The sequence below is a fragment of the Sceloporus occidentalis genome, unplaced genomic scaffold, assembly GCF_023333645.1.
Source record: "Sceloporus occidentalis isolate IW3139 unplaced genomic scaffold, rSceOcc1.0.p SCAF_2, whole genome shotgun sequence".
In the NCBI taxonomy this organism is placed as follows: domain Eukaryota; kingdom Metazoa; phylum Chordata; class Lepidosauria; order Squamata; family Phrynosomatidae; genus Sceloporus; species Sceloporus occidentalis.
In genome coordinates, this window is record NW_028316982.1 from 47,018,702 (window position 1) to 47,038,263 (window position 19,562).

Genomic DNA, 19,562 nt, shown 5'->3' on the forward strand with positions numbered 1-19,562 from the left:
GTCCCCCACTTTGTTTAACATTTACATGAAACCACTGGGAGAGATCATCCAGAGACACGGGGCATGGTGTTATCAGTACGCTGATGACACCCAAATATGTTTCTCTGTGTCTCTGACTTATGCAGTGTCTAAGGATGGCGTCTCTCCTCTGAATACCTGCCTGGAGTCAGTAATGGGCTGGATGAGAGAAAACAAACTCAGTCTGAATTCAGAGAAAACGGAAGTACCGGTGATAGGTTCCCCCAGGCCCAGTGAAGGAAATTTTTCCACCTGTCCTGAATGGGGTCACACTTCCCCTGAAGGACGAAGTTTGCAATCTAGGAGTACTTCTGAACTCGTCTCTGCCGTTGACATCTCAAGTAGATGCGACAGTCAGAAGTGCTTGCTATCAACTTCAGTTGATACGGCAACTGCGACCCTACCTGGGCCAAAGGGACCTTGAAACTGTGGTACATGCTCTGGTAACCTCTCACTTAGATTTCTGTAATGCGCTCTACATGGGGCTACCCTTGTACCAAGCCCGGAAGCTTCAGTTAGTACAAAACATGGCAGCCAGATTGGTCACCAGTGAGTCCAGGTTTGAGCATATAACACCTGTTTTGAAAGATCTGCACTGGCTGCCTGTTCGCTTCCGAGCCCAATACAAGGTGTTGGTTATTACAGTGCGCCCTCGCCTTACGCAGGGATCCGTTCCGGATCCCGCCGTGTAAGGCGAATTCCACCTATGCTCGAGCCCCATTGTTTCCAATGGGGCTCATGCACGGCGGCCGCAGCACTGCGACGGCGCGCGGGGTGCTAAGGGCGCGCGCACCCATTCAATTGAATGGGACGCGCCGCCCCTTCTGCCCCGTGCACGCCCCACGGCTTGAGCGCGTATGGCGCGGGTGCGCTGTACCTATAAAGCCCTATATGGCTTGGGCCCGAGTTACTTGAGAGACCACATCTCCCCATATAATCCACCCCTCACACTTAGAACATCCGGGAAGAACCTGTTGGAAATACCATCTTCCAGATATGTCTCCACATCCCAGAGGACTTTTTCTGTAGTAGCCCCGCGGATCTGGAATAGTCTTCCCGAGGAGCTCGGTCTTATGACCCCCCTGGAATCATTTAAAAAGAGACTTAAAACCTTTCTCTTTTGCCAAGCCTTCCCCTCTGTAGAATGAATAATATTTTCGATGCGATTGATTCCCTGCCTTACCCTGCTGTATGTTGTCCATAGAGTTTGTAAATTTTATATTGGAGTTTATTTATCCTGTTTTTATAAGAATGTGTAATGGTTTTTAATTAGTCTGTAACCCCGCTTCGATCCTATGGGAGAGGCGGGGAAATACAAATAAAATTTATTATTATTATTATTATTATTACAATTACTGGCTATTGCACATACTAAGATGAAACAGTCCACCAATAATTCATAATAAAGCCTACAGAAAGAGAGATACTGAAAAATAATCCAACTAGTGGAATAGGAAAATAGTACATCTTACCTAAATCATATGTGTCCCATAGCCATAAAACATAAATAAGATCTTGCCCTTAGGTGAATGAAAATTGAATGAAGATTGTGCACATCTAGGCTGCAATTCAGCCAGTAGCTTTTGAGTATTAGACAAAGGTGACTTAAAATTCTGATTACGTATGTCCCTCTGCGCTATTATTTTTATTGACAATATTTGTATTATGCTCTTGACTATACTAGATCACGTGCTTTGCCTTGCATGAGTTTTGACTAAGCATCTTAAAATTCTCAGTGCAAGGAAAGTTTACTGTTACAAATTTTAGACCTTTCATTTTTTCACTGAATAGAAATCACTTGAACTTTCTTTACTCTCTATAGGAATTATGTATACTATTTAGTAAGTAAAACAAAATACCTCTGTAACTCCTATATGAGGAAGGTTAAAGAGGAAGAGAACAATGTAAAAACCAATACAATACAGTGAAAGTTTCCCCTTCTTTGATATTGTTGCATTTGAGAATGAAATGAGGGATGGATTGGTGTAGTGTGAAGGGGAGGAAAAGATTTCCAAACAAGTTCAGGAAAAAGATACAGTATTTTCTCTGTGATACCCCCCTCCCCCATGTAAATAATTATGAAATTAAGCAGTTATTTTTTGCGCAGAACAAATGTTCATATATGAACATTGTAAGAAAATTACAGTAAAATATATCTGCCTTCTCATCTTGTTTATTATTATGGTGCATTCACATTATTGCTTAAGGTAGGATTATGTGGAAAATAACATGGGCTGCATATACATGAGGCTTTGGCAATTTTGCAGTGATGAGTCATCTAGTTTTTCTAGAGGTATTCCACTTAAAATTATTTGTGTTTAGGAGGTGGATTTAACGGGTGGCATAGCAAGATGGGTCATTAATTTTATTTATATAGGCTACCAGTTCAGTGTTCATAACTATAATGGAACTTGTGCTCTTGTTATCTAGATGAACTTGAAGAAATGTTGAACCCAATGGGAACAGTACAAACAAATCCATACACTGAAAATGCAACATCTTTGCAGATAAAATTTCCAGAGTATTCAAAGTTTCCTATTTATTACCCTCCCTTTGATAAGGTAAGATCAGTATGAGTACAGTCATCCCTTCACATTTGCAGGTTAAGACTTTGTATATTTGATTATTCACCGATTACTATAGTTGCCACTGCCTCTGCCTCAAAATAATGTGTTCACTCTAAGCATTTCTAGATCCTCCAGTATGATACTATGGTCAGCTTCCACCAGAGGTTGACCATAGATGTGTGCTGGAGGACCTACAAACACTTAAAGAAGTATTCTCTCGGGTTTTTAAAAAATAGCATCATATATTTGTGGTTTTTCCACTTTTGCAGTGATCCTGTATCCCTAACCACTGCAAAAGTTAAAAGCCAACTGTACTTGCAATTCCTACATACTTTCTTTTGAGATTGACTATTCTAACTGTATTTGTAAACTATTGGAGGAAGGGGTTGTAATTTTTTTTAACTGTTGGGAGATATGAATAGTATCTTAAGTATGTCAAACATACTTAGATATATTCAATATGTCAAACCATATTTTGAACATTAATATTACTCCCACACTTGTTCATTCATCCTAAACATAAAAGTACAGATCTAGGATTCAGAAATATGTCCAACAAGAAAACCTACACTTCTGCTTGTACAAGGCAGCCCCCCACTCCAAGCTCTGCTGATTTAACCATCCTGCTGCAGTCCCCTGTGCATACCATTCCAGAGGATACCTTGATTCTTAGGAAAGATTTGGAAGAGATATGGAGGGCTGTAGTAGGCATAGACTGGGGATAAACTAACTAATACCTGTTTTGCAACTAGCGTTCTGATTATCACATTTTATTAAAAATTGGTCTAAGCTACCTCTTAAAAGTGAAACCTTTGTGTAAGGTTTTAAGTATCACTAAAAGGTATATGAAGTGGGAATGCAGAGAGAGGTTAATTCAGATCTACACTCAATTTGGATTCAGTATTAATTCATGCACTTAATGTTTAAGACATTTCTAGTACACCTTTGTAGTCTCCTCCTTTTATATCATCACCTCTTCTTGGATAAGAACAAAGAGAAGCTGCAGGAGAGGGATTCACACAAACCTCCTTGAAAGCAAACAGTGCAGTCGTAATCTCTAGCCCTGCCTCACGGACTTTGTGCCAGATTCATAAAATCACTCCCATAAGTACAACATGTTCACATGAGTGGAAATCCTCAATAGCCAGGGATTTTTCTTCACATGAAGAACTCATATGTATATCCACCAGCTACACACTGCCTGTGAACTCATGCATCAGCTGGTGGGGACAAGACTAAAGAAAGTGGAACCCCTCATATAAAGAGAGTGTGTGAACGCCCCTACATAGGTGACATATGGCCTTCCTGATGTCATTGGGCTGCAGCTCATCAACCCTCACTGTTTGCTGTGCTAGCTATAGTTGATGGGAGTTGTAGTCCAACAACATGTAAAAGGTCACAGATTCAGAATACTAAAACCATTTCTGTTACACTTTCACTGAAGGGCAACATATCTTCTAAGGAGGCGTTTCCACTTGCCTATAAAGTGGATCATGAAGCAAATTAAGAGGTGTCGTTCCCACTGATGCCTGAATTAGTTCCTCAATGCCCCGGAATCATTTCCACTACGATTCGATTCAAAATCGAATTATATCATATAATTCGAATTAGACGCCTATAAACCGGTTTAAAAAAATAGTAGGTTATAACGCGGGTTATTTTTGAAAGCGGTGTACGATTCACGGTATCCGAATGGAACGAAAGGGTGTCTGATGCTGGAACCTGGAGATGGGAGGAGCAGCACTCAAGGGGCTGGCCTGGGGGTGTCACCCTCTTTGTTCTCTTTCTGCATCGCCAGCGCCATTTTCTTTCTTCCATTCGCATAGCCTTTCCCCCGGTGGATTGCAACCTCCCCTCTGCTCCACATTCATAGACCGATGTGTGAGGAGAGCCATTGAACACAATTTTTAACTATTATTTTTTCTTTTTTCGCCTCTGCCTGAGCGCCTGACCAGCAGATGGGCTTTGCAGTTCATCCCTGCTTGATCGCCCCCCAGACAGCCCAGGGAGCAATGGGGGAGGCAAAGGGATTTGGGGGAAAGGAGGCTCCTTCCAGAGGAACTATAGGATGGGCTTTGCAGGACATCCCTGCTTGATCAGCCCCCAGATAGCCCAGGGAGCAATGGGGGAGGCAAAGCGATTTTGGAGAAAGGAGGCTCCTTCCAGAGGAACTATGGGATGGGCTTTGCAGGACATCCCTGCTTGATCGTCCCCCAGACAGCTCAGGGAGCAATGGGGGAGGCAAAGGGATTTTGGGGAAAGAAGAGCCTGGATGCCCAGGGATCTAAGGGTGGGGGGATCGAGCCTTATCTTCTCTCTTCCCCAAAGATTCTCTCCCCAATAATGAAGCCCACTGCCTTCTCCTCCTTGATCCAATTTACCAAGCCTCCTTCTAGTCTGGGGAGACACAACAGAAGAGCCTCAGATGCAGCCGATTTTCATTGGCTGCCCCCCCCATAAAAACCCAAGACTTGTGACATCTGAAGCCTACGCGCTTGATTGACAGCTTGTGGACACAAATGGGAATGGGGAGCAAGTTAATCAAGACCAGTCTCAGAATTGTTCCTTAGGGAAGAAGAGGAGCTGACCTAAATGAATACTGAAGGTTATGTAGTATTTCTTATCAGTGAGCTGGAGAAGGGCCAGAACAGAATCATATCAGATTCTGCTTTGACACGGGGCACACAAATTAACAAAGGACAGGTTAATACTGTATGCAAGTCATCCCAGTTTCAGAATTGTTGCTTTGCTACTCATACCCAATTTAAAAGCTAAAATCATACTTGATACCAGTTTAAGAATTAGGCAAGAACCATCTTCCTCCTTGGAAACCAGTGTGGCCTTTGGGTCAAACTGCCACCCATATCTATTCCCCTTTTGTTAAGGCATGATGAAACAAAACCAAATGGTAACATATAAGAGATATATAAGAGACATATGTTCACCAGGTTAAAATGAAGTGCTTAGTTCGGGACAGCATAAATCTGATTTTCAGGGGAAAAACTGCTTCAGAGATGACATTCTTGTCCTTGAAGTCATTTACAACTGTCACAGTTTATCATTAGTGCATTGAGTTTTCTAAAGCAGAATCTGTGCTCATGCTGGATTATGGGTTCTGTCTTTGTAGGGACAATGTGAGTCAAAAGCAATAATCCAGCCACAGCAAAATGTAAAGGCATTACTGTTTATAGTGCATATAGCAGACATGGAGTGTGAAAAGAAGTATGTGTGGTTGGTGTTGGGGCGTTGCATGATTATTCAAACTGTAAGGAAGATAACAATGATAACAGTTCATCATTTTTAATTCCAGTATTATCAGAATATACTTTTTAAAAATCTCCATCTCATTTTTTTTGCAGATACTTGAAAAGGCAGCTGAGATTGCAAGAAGCAGTGAAAGCTCTGGTATGGCAGTAAGTATCAAAAATGGATCAGTCACCTTTCATCATTAAAAGCTTGGAACAAGATTTGTGTAATTATTTTATCCTTAGTCTTGCTTGTGAAGTTCTGTGTTCTTACATTCAGAAACATTTGCTTTAACTCTGATGGGATTATTTTGTCTGTTAAATTTATATTGCAGTTCAAAAGTATAAAGACAAGAAATATTTTTCAGTTTCTGTGGACTCTATACATATATTTTCAAAATTAAGTATAAAGTTGATAATCTAATAATAGTTGAATAACATCCAAAATCAATAAAACAGTGATAGCTCCATGGATTGGCCCCTCCTTACTTATCTGACCTTCTTTCTCCTTACATTCCTACTCGCACCCTCCGCTCTGGTAGTCAAGGTCTCCTGTCACAGTGTAGGACTACCACTTCCCCCTCCCGAATTCGTCCCTTCTCGCTTGCTGCCCCTTACTCCTGGAACCTTCTTCCCCCACATGCACACCTCATCACTTCTCTACCCAGTTTCAAAACTGAGTTAAAAACTATATTGTTTAGAGAAGCGTTCCCAGAGGCGAGCCCCTCTCTGACCCAGGAAGCCTCCTTTTAACCATCCATTAAGAAGCCAAGCCCTTCCTCCAGTCCATCTGCCTTGGTCCAGGCCTTGGAGGTGGAGAAGATCTGCTGGACCTGATCCTATTCCCCACCACCACTCCCTTCTCCTTTTGTGTCGTGTCTTTTTAGATTGTAAGCCTAGGGGCAGGGAACCATCTGACTAAAAGATTGTATGTACAGCGCTGTGTAAATTTACAGCGCTTTATAAATAAAGGTTAATAATAATAATAATAATAATAATAATAATAGCTTTACTAGTGATAGCCAACCAAAAATACTCAAAATACATCATGCAAGCTTTCAAAGCTCTGCTGGCTTTTTCATCCAACAAAGGTGTTAAAAATCATACAGGCAAAGAAAAAATGTTGATGTTATAGTCACATTTTGTTAAGACATTGTTTTTGATGTCAGTTAAGATGGTTTGAAGGTACATCCATGTAGGTAGAGGCCATATGGACTCTGGGAGACAAGAGTTGTAAATTCCAGTCAATAAAATTTAATTAGCAACAGAAGAAGTAACTTTCCTTGAAATCCAGATGGGTTTCTGTCCTAGGTGAGGCTACGCACCCCCTTCTTAGGCAAAGAACATTGAATTTCTCAAAAAGCCTCTCCTGCATCTGGGAAAAGCTTCAGGTTCTGTATAGGTAAAACCCATCAGATACAGATAATAAATGCAGGAATCCAAACGCAGGCCTAATAAAAGTATAGCTATGTTCATGTATTTTGGATGCTATTGTGTTTTGCTTGCATGGCCAACACAGGTACCCCTGGGTATATTTAATAAAAGTTCATAACTCTGTTGTATTGGACCGTAGTATTTTAAAAGACAGAAATTATTTTATAAAAAAGTTAAATCATACGTCACTTTGTTTATTTCTCTTCCCCAATTTTGTTTTATATGTTAGCCTTAAAATGATACATATATTAATTTTCAAAGTGCTGTAGATCTAGGTCCATGTATAGTTTAGTGAACTGAATACAAGACTATATCATTTCTCAAGCTATCAACCAGATTAAAATGAACAAATAGCAATAATGCCTCCTAGTGGTGTTCAGTGTAAAGTATATATTTCTTTTAATATGTGATGCATAGGAAAATACATAGTGAAATGCATTTAGCTGTTTAAACAGTGCGATCAGATGGCCTCCTTTCCCAGGACACATCCTACATTTCAACCTTTTGCCCAAGAGGAATTCCAAATTGCCCTCCATTTTGAGCATGACTAAGAAGCATGAATGTATATTTATATTATATAATATATATTATAGATTATATTTAGCTTTTATTTGTAATGTCTTACACTTTTCTTGAATGCTCTACATTTTGCAGTGCCTTGTTCTACTTTGCAGTTATGTCATGTAGTTACCCTGTATTTTAAAATATGTAGCTATGAGTTCTAGCCCTATGGTATTTGGAGGCATTCAGTATAGGAATATGTAAAGTTTGTCCTAGCACATCTGTACCATTTGCAAATAGTGATTCTTGACCTCTTTATCAACCTGTGTCTCCTTAGGGACGTGGTGGGAAAAAGTTCTACATTGAGTTGAAGGAGATTATGGAAAGGGATCCCTTGTCTCAACTGTGTGAAAATGAAATGGATCTCATTTGGACTTTACGGTACGACTGTCGTGAAAATTTTCCACAGTCCTTGCCAAAGTTGTTGCTCTCCGTGAAATGGAACAAACTTGAAGATGTTGCTCAGGTGAGACAAAAAATGTCATCTAGATCACAATAGTTAATCCCAGAGGCAAATTTTAAACAACTGCATTTGTAGAGGAAGGTGTGAAAGTGTGGTTTAACTGGCATTAACTGCATATAGCAATAGCAAGTACATTTCTATACTACTTATAAGTGTACTTAAGCACTCCCTAAGCGGTTTATAATGTGTGTAAGCTAATTGCCCCCATCAAGCTGGGTACTCATTTTAGCAACCTTGGAAGGATACAAGCCTGAGTCGAGCTTGAGCCCTTGGCTGGTATTGAACTCGCAACCTTGCAGTTTGTGAGTGAGTGGCTGCAGTATAGGCATTTAACCACTGCACCACCAGTTAACTATTATCATTGTGCAGTGTTTTTAGACTTACTTTAAAAGTTGGAGCTTTCATTTAAAATGCCTCTATAAAACAAGTTCAAATTTAAATTGTTTCCATTCGGCTTTATAAAAGAAACAATAGCTGGTTCACAGCTGAAATATTTTAATACATATATTTGTCCCTGAAAACCAGCTCTGCTCCACCTTCGTTAGTTTTTTCACTCCGAGACAGGGAGTGGGGTAGGCAAAAGAATACATTTTTTATGGCAGGATACTGATTTATCTGTGATCCACATGTGGAAGGATATGAAAGCGAATGTACAAACAGATGCAGATTTGAATGTACATCACACTAAAAGAAATAGAGATTAAATGGTGCTTCCTGTATTTTCTCCTGGGATGGACTAGCCTCTAACCTTTTGCCACTCTACTTAGAGAAGGGGTTCCTTTTCTAAAAAAAGAGTTAAGCTACAGCACTTACATTGAATTGTGGATAAGCCAACCCACAGGTCAACTGTACCTTCACTTTTATCTTAAAAGGAACCATCCCCTTCTCCAAGTAGAGTTTCCTAGCCCATGCCTGATCACCTCCCCCACACATTGTATAGCTACAGTCTACCAAAGTTCCTCTTCATCTGTCCAACCTTTAGGGTGAGCTCAGTTGTGCCTGCTGGGTTTTTGTAAGTTCTGTGGCATCATTTTTGTTTGCTTTGTCATTTACATCCTATGTTACTTGCCCATAAATTTTACACTTATCTGTGGCTGATACAAAAATCCATAATTTTGGCCCCAAAACCTGCCCTTAGTTTATGCATGAGGGTGATTTACACACATGTATATAGACTAATTGCTAATCCCAGCTAGTCAAGTATTTCTTGCCAGATCTTCAGTTATTCATTGGCTCTAGTTGAAACTTAGCAATTGAATTTAGGCCATGGATCTACAACAAATTGCAGCACAACTGAATGATAGTTACTTCATTTTATTTTATTTTATTATGTAATTTACACTAAGAAAAAAAGGGGGCTCTTGTAATAATAACTGACTTTCATAATTCAGTACCTCTCTGTTTTCCATGGATTAAAAATTGCTCACAGGAATTGTCTTGGATTGTTGTGCATAATTAGCCTTATTGTTTTGGTTTTGGCTTAAGAAAGGAAAGCTTTCTGCCCAGATGTGACAAGTCCTCTTGTTGGCCTCTGACCATCAGGCAGTACACACCTGGGATGTTGATCTAGCTGGTCAGCATTTCCCTCCTAATTCAGGCTCAGAGGAGGAATGTAAACAAAATCTGGCTGTATTTTTGGAATCTTTTTGGCTCCTACTCAGGTCATTGAGCTCTTGTTTCCTCTAAGGGTCATATCACTTAACATTTTCTAGTTGAATAACCTCTGCCTCTAATTTTAATATTTTCTAAGCGGGCGTATTCCTAGTGGCAGCAGGACAATATTTTATATGTAACACACATCTGGAAGCTTAACTAGAATTTTCATTCTAGTTATCTGATGTTTTACAGACAAAACCATGAATATTCTGTTGTATTTCCTACCATACGTCCTTGATCAGCATGCTGATGAGTCTTTCTAGTGTTGAGTACCTAGGATGATTGTTGTATGTGTTATTTCATCAATATGCCATTGCTTTGAAGGCACATTATTTGTGATTTCGGACCTTATCGCACACACAATTTTAGTTCTGGGGACGGAAGGAGGATGCTCATGTGCGCGCGCGTGCTGCAGAAAATGAAGTTTATCGCACATGAATACGTCCTCCAAGAGGCCCTGTTCTGTCCCCCGGCGCGCACCCGTTCGCGTCCAGTCCTGACGGGCGTGATTTTTTGCTGACTGAAGGTCATCCGTCAGGCAAAAATCACGCCTGTCAGGACTGGACGTGAATGGGTGCGCGCCAGGGGACGAAACAGGGCCTCTTGGAGGACGTATTTGTGTGCGATAAACTTCATTTTCTGCAGCACGCACGCGCACACGAGCGTCCTCCTTCCGTCCCCAGAATGTGTGTGCGATAAGGTCCTTAGTCTTTGTGTCTGGTGTTGCCATATGCACAGATTAATCCAAGTATCAGAGATGATTATCTTGAATGTTCCTTTTAGAGGTGGAGAGTAAATGGGTTGTACACAGTCTCTGTTTGCTTCTGCAGATTTCCCAGCACTGCCAAAAATTGGTGGCCCCATTGGAGGCCCCAAAAGCACATTTTCACTGTAAAGCACTGTAAGGCACTAAAGCTCCCATCATTCTTACCATTGGCTGTGCTGGCAAAGGTTGCTGGAAGATGTAGCTCAGGGGTAGGCAACCTGCGGCCCGTGGGCCGGATGCGACCCGGCAAGGCCTTGGGACCGGCCCCCGCCTGGTCCTGCCGCCGATTGCGGCTGGAGCCTTTGGCCTCTCGCGTGAGAGCGTGGGGCCTTTGGCCTATCAGGAGGAGGCAGGCAAGGGGGGGCAAGTGGCAGGCAAGCAGGGCAAGCGGCGTGCAAGGGGGGCAACTGTCTATAGAAGCCTCAGAAACATGCATTTATATTAACATTTTTTAAAAAATCAGCAAATTTTTTCGCGTGTCCTCCATTTTATATAAAAAGTATCCTCCATTTGAAATTTTTGTCCTACATTTGTCCCTGTTTATTTATTTATTTAATTTTTAAAAATATTATTTAATTATTTATTTTTTGGCTTCGGCCCCCCCAGTTGTCTGAGGGACAGCAACCCGGCCCCCGACTCAAAAAAGTTGCCTACCCCTGATGTAGCTCAACAAAATTTGGAGGTCTACATGATTCCCAACCCCGCTTTAAGGCAAGTTATGGGATCAGCCTATTCTTGTAAACATCTAAATTCTTCTTTGTGGCATATGCCTCTAGCAGTCTGTCTAAGATATATACAGTATTTTGAGATGCTCCTTATTGGGCTAGGCAAACCTTTTTTCCCATACAAATATTTTTATTATTTTTATTGTATTATTTGTTTGGGGAGAACCCAAGCAGAACCAGAGACAGAGGCCTGAAACACATGTTTAGATGATGCACACCCCCGAACATAGCCAGAACCTATGCTGACACCCTGCCAAGCAAAAAGAACCAGGCTTTACACATTTCAACAGTATCGTACCCCATCCTCAAGGGTGCGTCCTGCACTCATCTATTCTCTTCACCCACAGGCTAGTTTCCAATGACAAACTGGCCTTGCCTCTTGATTTCCATACACATTGGCCAGTTTACAATGACATTGTTCACTAATGACTATCGTTAAAACTAGACTTCCTACTTTATTTCCATACACAAAGGATTTTGAATTTAAATTGACATTCTCACACACCAATGGCACATATATGTCTGTCCCTGGTTTCCACTCCACTATATGCATCTGAGGAAGTAGACTTAAGTCTATGAAAGCCCCTCCTGCCAACTTCTTTATTTCAGTTAGTCTCAAAGGTGCTACAAGATCTCTCTACATACTGATTCTACAGACTAACATGGGTATATCTTTGAAATTTATCACTCTTTGAGATGCCTTTGTGCTCAATTCATAGTTACAGCTGTCAACCAGTCAGGATGATCATCTGCTGATTCCACAGATGTTTTTCTCTTGACCTTAGAGAAGAAATGCTGTGTTATAATAAAGCATGGCTGCTGTACTTCCATAATAGTCCTCTTAGTGTGATGATGTTATATGTGTAAACAGACTTTCAAGAGTCTGGATTTCTGCCTACCAGTTTCATCTGGATGTCAGTTTATTCATTTCAGGAGTTGTGCAATTCCTGGTTTTCCATGGCTCTGTTCTACTCTCTATGTTAGAACAGGAAAAATCTCATGGGAATGAGTCAATGGCATACTTATGGCTGATGCCAAGCTATGAAAAGTTACTTTTGGAGCAACAACACTGGTCATGCTGGCTGGAGGACTCTGGGATTAGTACAAAAAGTAACTTTTCAAAGCTCTGGTCTGATGCCAATTGTTATGACCCCAGTTTCTTTTCCTTTTGCCAACAGTCAACATGGGCTGTGGGAAGATAAGGATCTACATTGTTCCTCTGTCCTTTTCATCTGCTAAAACTTCTAACATAGTAATGTGTTACTTTTGTTTTGACACAGAAATCCCAAGATACATAGGATGCTCAATTTAACTTCAGACCCAGATGTTATATGGCCTGTCTGTGGGGAAGCATAGTAAATGACATTGAGATGGCTATCCAAGACTCATATAAAAGACAGGCCTCAATACCCACAGATTGTTGCATAGAAAAGAGGATGATATTTATTTATTTTGGGTTTTTTTTAAAAAAGTTTATTATTAAAACAAACATATCAAACATTCAACATACAACATACACTCAACATACCATCAAATATACAAATATACATATACATAAATAAGAGAGGACAATAAAGAACACCAAAAAGGCATATAATGAATCTACCATACATTTGTTACTACTCCAATTATCTTCCATGTCATTTCCTATTAAATTCTACCCAGTTATTAATTTAATTAGTAAGCACCTTAATCAACTCTTTTTCTCTATATATCATCACTTCTCATTAAATATCTTCCAAATTTTATATCATCGTTCTTTACTTTATTTCTTTTCCTTCTTTGCTCTTCTCTTCTTTCTTTCCCTTCCCTTCCTTCCTTCTTTTCACTATTTTTCTTTCCTTTCCTTCCTTTACCTTCATTCTCTACTTTCTATCTTCTCTCTCACTCTTTCTCTCTCTCTTTCCCATCCACCAACCTGCACCTTCACCTTCAGATCTCACACACCTCTTCATATCTTCTCTAGAAAAGAGGATGATATTTATGAAAGTTCTCCATGCAAAACTAGCTAGGCTTTTTGCTATATTAATTGCCAGCCATTGCCAAGGTTTCAAGAATGTGAAATTCCACAGGGCTGAACTAAATTGTCTGCATCCAGGTCACACAGACAGTTTAGGTAGCTACATTATATTTTGGATGCTAGCCATCAGATGTCATCACTTCTTCCCTTAAAAAAGTATTAGGTAAACCTGAGTGCCTGCTCTGATACCAACCAAATGTCCAGTGTTCTTTCAACTATTTTTCATCTGTTACATAATCATAGAGTTGGAAGAGACCATAAGGGCCATCCAGTACAACCCTGTGTCATGCAGGAGCACACAATCAAAACCCTCTCAACAGATGGCCATGTAGCCATCTTTAAAAACCTTCAAAAGAAGGAGGCTCCACCACACTTCGAGGGAGGGTATTCCTCTGTCGAACAGATCTTACTGTCAGGAAAGTCTTTCTAACATGGAGATGGTATCTTATCTTCATCACGAGCTGCATTCAAAACTGTTCTCATCCTTGCTTGTAGGAAAAAGCAATTATACAGGAGAGTTGGAGTAATTTTTCCTTCGTACCTTCAGGCAGCATGAAAATGAGGTGCTAAAAGTGGGTTTCACCTAGAACTGCCAAAAAATTAAATTATGGCTCATGTTAAGCACATTTCCCCTTCATTTGTTGGGAAAATATTAAAACACACCTCTTATGTTTTGCTCTTGAACTATGTCTCTGTTTTCTGTACAGCTTCAGGCTCTTCTTCAAATTTGGTCCAAACTGCCTCCCAGAGAAGCATTAGAATTATTGGATTTCAATTATCCAGATCAATATGTAAGAGAATATGCAGTGAGCTGCTTAAGGCAAATGAGGTGAGTCTTGCCGTCTCTTGTTACACTTGTTAATCCAACAATCAGAGTGTATCATCAACAAGAAACCATGACTTTTAGTGCAAATTGAAATTCATCCTTCCAATTAGGAAGTCAGCTGCCTTTATGACATGTGTGCCCAGTTATCATCCCACTCTCCTGCTAATATCAGGGGAGTAAAAGTGGGTGATCCTTCTTTGGGGAACTGTGTCTAACTGAGAAGTCATCTTCCTTTGCTATCTGGGACAAATGTTATCATGTTGGGAGGATACAGAGAGAGGTGAAGTAGAAGAACCATTCAAAGGGTCCTCCTAGAATGGAGTTGTATGTGTGTAATATCTTATGGTGGTAATCCTATACAAATTAGGAAAATGTTCCATTACAGTGGGACCTTCTTCTGAGCATGCAATTACATGTGTAGATCTAGTTTGATAACCAGTATTGAAATGTGGGTGCTTCAAAGGAACTGCTCTTGTTTCTTGTTTTTTAGTTAGAGTACATATATTAGTGTGTTTTAATGCATTTTTTTCCCTCCAGGAAAAAGTCAGTTATTATCAATGGCAAAGTTTCTATGTTCCTCATGTCCTTGACTTCTCAAGTGCACTGAATGTGATTAATAGGGTGTTTTTTTTCAAGGCTAGATTTTTAACATAATGTTTTGACTTCCTCAAAATGTAAACAAGGCAGTTTGCTCTGTTAGGGCTAGATTGGCCTCTGAAATGTTGTTGTTTCTCTGGTCCTTATATGTTTTTGAATTAATTCTGGGCATTTTCTGGTGTGCCTAAATAAAGCCTAAATTGTTTTGTTGGTGATTTTTGTTGATGTGCCTTTGTAGAGCAGCAGTAGTAATATTTTTTTATGAGATGCATGGAAGAAGAAATAGTAGCCACTATTAAATAGTAGCCACTATTAAAATAGTTTGCTCTGTCACCAGTAGTAGTTCAAAAGTTTCTTTAAAACAAATTAACTATTTTTTGTTTTGAAATAATCATTACTTGTCACATTCATTTTAACTTGATCAGTTGCAAACTACATTGTTATATAGATGCCACAAGTACAGGAGATTGGACACTGGGATTAGTGAATTTGCCTGACAGTTCTTAAGGCAAATAAGTGACTCATATTAATTCTTTTTGCAGCCTTTTGCCAGAAGGATTCCCAATGAATGATGATAAATATTGTCGCTGTTGTTGATAGCTTTCAATATCTGGAAAGAAGTTCTGTTCTATTTTTTATTACCATTTACTATCTATGTATATTATATTGCCTTATAAATCACTTAACTTCTCTGTTTTAATGCATTTTGTGTTGCATATTTTCTTTCCTGTAATTAATATATTCCATTTAGTGCATCTTCCATCACAATTAAACTCATTTACCCAGTTTTCTTTATCTTCTTTCAGTGACGAAGAGCTTGCTCAATATCTTCTGCAGCTTGTGCAAGTACTGAAATATGAACCTTTTCTCGACTGTGCCCTATCTAGGTTCCTGCTAGAGAAAGCAATGGCAAATAGAAGGATAGGACAGATGCTGTTTTGGCATTTAAGGTAAGACTCACTGATATCTTCATGCCTCCAAAGACATGGTTTCTTGCACAAAACCCTTGTGGCAAAGTCTTGATTCCAAACGTTTAGTTCCTATTGAATCAGTAGCATCTTCATTAAATTATAATAATAAGGATTTATTTATAGCCCGCCTAAGCACAAGGAATCAGGGTGGATTACAACAATAAAAAAGTACAAAGCAAATAAACAACAACAATAAAATAATGAAGCAATTCACAATAGCAATAAATAGCAAAAATATATAGCAATTCACAACAGCAATAAAATTAACAAAGCAAATTACATAGCAATAAATGAACAAAACAAGTAAAATAGAAAATAATCCCCATTCTCAACCCCCCATCCCAATCCTAAAAATAATATAAATGATACATAATCTTAAAACATTAAATTCTAGGACCATAGGGAAAAGAGGGGGGGAACAGCTGGGCTCCTGTGCCTCCAGAGTGTCTCTGCTGGTCCCTGGTGTTTTCTGGGAGAGGCAGGTGATGTATTATCATTAAATTAGGCCCAAAACAGACAAGCTGAAAGTGCCATGTTGGCGCCGAAATTAGGGTTCCAGAGCACACGGCATCCGCATGCTTTGGAACCCTAATACATATGAACGGTGCCATGTATGCTATCCACACATGGCGCGCATGCACAACGCAAGTGCAGCACCGCATCCACACCTTTGGGCACTGCACTTGCATCACAGTGCGCCAGTGGCACACTGATCACATCCACCCTACCCGCCTGCCCCAAAGAACCTGTTTTTAGCGGGTCCTTTTCAAAGCGGAGGGAGCCCATGCAGTTTGATTACTGTGGGCTCCCTTCGGAGGGAAAATGGGCAGGTCCAGACAGCAAGCCCCTTTGAAAACCTGGAAGGTTCAGAAACTTTTATTTGAGAATAAGTTTGGTTTAACAATAACATTTATTTATAATGCCCCATTCACCAAAGGGCAGGACAACAGACAGATAGAATCAAGAATGAAATGATACATTTAGACATAAATACAAGACTAGTTTGCTAAGATTGTGAATGGAAATGTGCATCCAACTTAAATCAGTGAAAGTACTGACTGGATTCTCTTTGGATGGCCAACTAGATGCACCTTTAGCATATGCTTGTGGCTGCCAATTCAGCAAAATGATACTCAAGCATAATTATATACACAAAAGTCCTTGAGTGGATTAAGTTTTGGATGTATTTTGGAAAAACTGAAAACACCTTAAACAAATTATTTGTTATTGTTTGGTTTCAAACAATGATAAGTATAAATTGTGCATCAGTTTTATAAATTATTAAAATTGTATAAATGTAAAGTGTTTACAGTACCTTGAAGAAGTGTTCACACACTGACCCTTGACATTTTTTGATTTTGTTGTTTTACAACTTGGAAGTGAAATGGATTTAATCGGTATTGTTACCACTTAATATACACAAGTAACTCAGCACTGTCAAGGTGCAAAGTATTTTTATTGGGCCACAAAAGTTAAGTAAGCTGTCATGTGTTAATTCCATAGTATTTACCTTTGTGACTCAGTATTTTGTAGAAGCACCTTTTGTAGCAATTAAAACTGTAGGTCTTGGGGAAATGTCTATCAACTTTCTGTATTTGAATCTTTTATTTTTTGTCTATTTTTGTTTGAAAAATTACTTCAGCTCTGTCAGTTTGGTTGGGGACCACTCTTGAACATCAGCTTTTAAGTCCTCCTGCAGATTCCCCATTGCATTTGAAGAACCTAAGATATTCAGGCCTATGTTTTAACCACTCTAGTATTACTTTCTGAATTTATTGTCTTAGTCAAAAGTCAATCTCCACTCCAATCCCAGAAAAAAGAAGGTTTTCTTTCAGTTTGGCTCCATCTGCCTTGCTTTCAATCTTCACCAGTTTCCCAGTCTTGCCAAGAGCAAAAATCCCCACAGCATAATGCTGCCGCCATGATGGTGTTTTGAGGTATTCTAAATGATCTTTTTCCTGCATAGATTGACTAATAGGTTTATTAGTCAAAGCCTTATTGCATGACAAAAGTAAGCCAGCACACAGTGAGACAAAAACAGCTGTCTCCTTATGCCTCCACATGCTTTCAAAGCATTTTGGTTCTCTTCACAAGGGAGAAAGTAATAAAAGTGTGTCTTTTGTCATAGTAGAAAAAAAGGTATGCTTTTGCAACCGTCTCCCTCTAAAAGGAGAACGGAAGTGCTACTTCATCATGTGGACAGGTAAGCCGCTTTCCTCTTGCTATGTGTCAGCTTGTTTTTGTGATGCAATAAGCAATTAGACTACAATCTATAGACATATTAAATCCATACTTGTACACATTGGCTTCAATTTGTAAATAAAATATTTTTAGCTTTTTTGTAACCCTCCTTCATGGCCCTATTCCACATAGGTTTTTGCATAAGAAACAGAATATGTTTTGTGTCATTTGTTGGTGATTATAACTAAGCCACTTGCACATCCTGCTGATGTGGTCAGGTCTCCTATTCCTAGTATATCTTGAATCTTCAATATTGAAATGAAATGGGACCAGATGCCCCTTCCACTTCAGATCAGCATCACAGAATACTTCATGCAGGGCTTGCTAGCTTCACCTCGCACCAAACCATCCTTATCACATCCTGCTGAGGAGAGAGCAGGAGAACCACCAACCAGTTAGCCTGAGTCTACTTTCCCATCAGTTCCTGAGAAGGTGTAATAGATGTCTCTTAGCTTTAATCTCTTCTTCCCAATCACAAGGGAAAAAAAGGGGGACACCATTCCCCAATTTAGTAAGTGAGTTACCTCCATCCAAGAGCCTTCTATTTTATCACAGTATTGATCTTCTAATTCCAGTTTGACTTCTCCCACTGAATCAAGTGTCTCCATGAACCTATGTTTTGTACATAGGCATTAAAACTGTGACCAACTAATGTCTCCTAAAATTTGGGTCAAGTCTGCCCTACTCTCCTTCACCTTTCTGATTCCCACAACTGAAGTTCCACCCTTTTTGATGTTTTGCCCAGCAGGCATGGACTTACGCTCCTGTTTCTCTTGGCCATTTTGTAGTCAATTAATCATAATGAGGAAGGGGAAGTGGAGGAGATTTCTTCTAAAGCTTATCTCCTGGATTTAGTGTAATTCCCCTCTAGCTAACTGTCTGTGTGGGCATACCATATATATGTACACTTTCATGTGTGCGTGCACACATGTGCTACCTTGAAGAAGAGAGAGAATTTTCAGGTGAGACACAATGACATTTTCTTTCATTGTTTTCTCTGTTTTCTTTTTAAAATGAGGAGATCACAGGATTAACATCTACACACTTTGCTCATTTCTATAGATTATTCGAGAGATAGGTGCTTAACTTGGAAACTGGGATCAAGAGCTGTTTTGCAAAGGAGTTTAGAACACAAGTGTATCAGGCTATTCCATATGAATGAGTACATACACACCTGGGTTTGAGTTAATTTGTTTGTGTGTTTGTAACACACATAATGGCTCTTCCAACTCTGTGGTTCTTGCTAAGTACAGCAGTTACTTACATCCATCAAAAAATTATTTAAGCATAAAATGGCTCTAAAAGATCATTCATACATGGTGGGGTATTATCTTTTCTTGTAGATCAGAAGTGCATATTCCTGCAATTTCAGTGCAGTTTGGTGTAATACTTGAAGCTTACTGCCGTGGAAGCATTGCTCACATGAAAGTACTTTCTAAACAGGTATTTGCTATTTTAAAACCTTACCTTCA

At 39.6% G+C, this 19,562-nt stretch overlaps 1 protein-coding gene across 6 annotated transcripts in view; it reads left to right on the top strand.

Moving 5' to 3' along the window:
- Positions 1-19,562, top strand: part of PIK3CB (phosphatidylinositol-4,5-bisphosphate 3-kinase catalytic subunit beta) — a 108,607-nt gene that overhangs the window by 65,729 nt on the left and 23,316 nt on the right. For all 6 annotated transcript variants that reach the window (XM_089509262.1, XM_089509264.1, XM_089509263.1 and 3 more), the window contains 6 exons: positions 2,449-2,579; positions 5,945-5,998; positions 8,103-8,291; positions 14,163-14,284; positions 15,685-15,828; positions 19,434-19,533. In XM_089509262.1, coding sequence (XP_089365388.1) covers positions 2,449-2,579; positions 5,945-5,998; positions 8,103-8,291; positions 14,163-14,284; positions 15,685-15,828; positions 19,434-19,533 — 740 coding nt within the window. The remainder of the gene's footprint in view (positions 1-2,448; positions 2,580-5,944; positions 5,999-8,102; positions 8,292-14,162; positions 14,285-15,684; positions 15,829-19,433; positions 19,534-19,562) is intronic.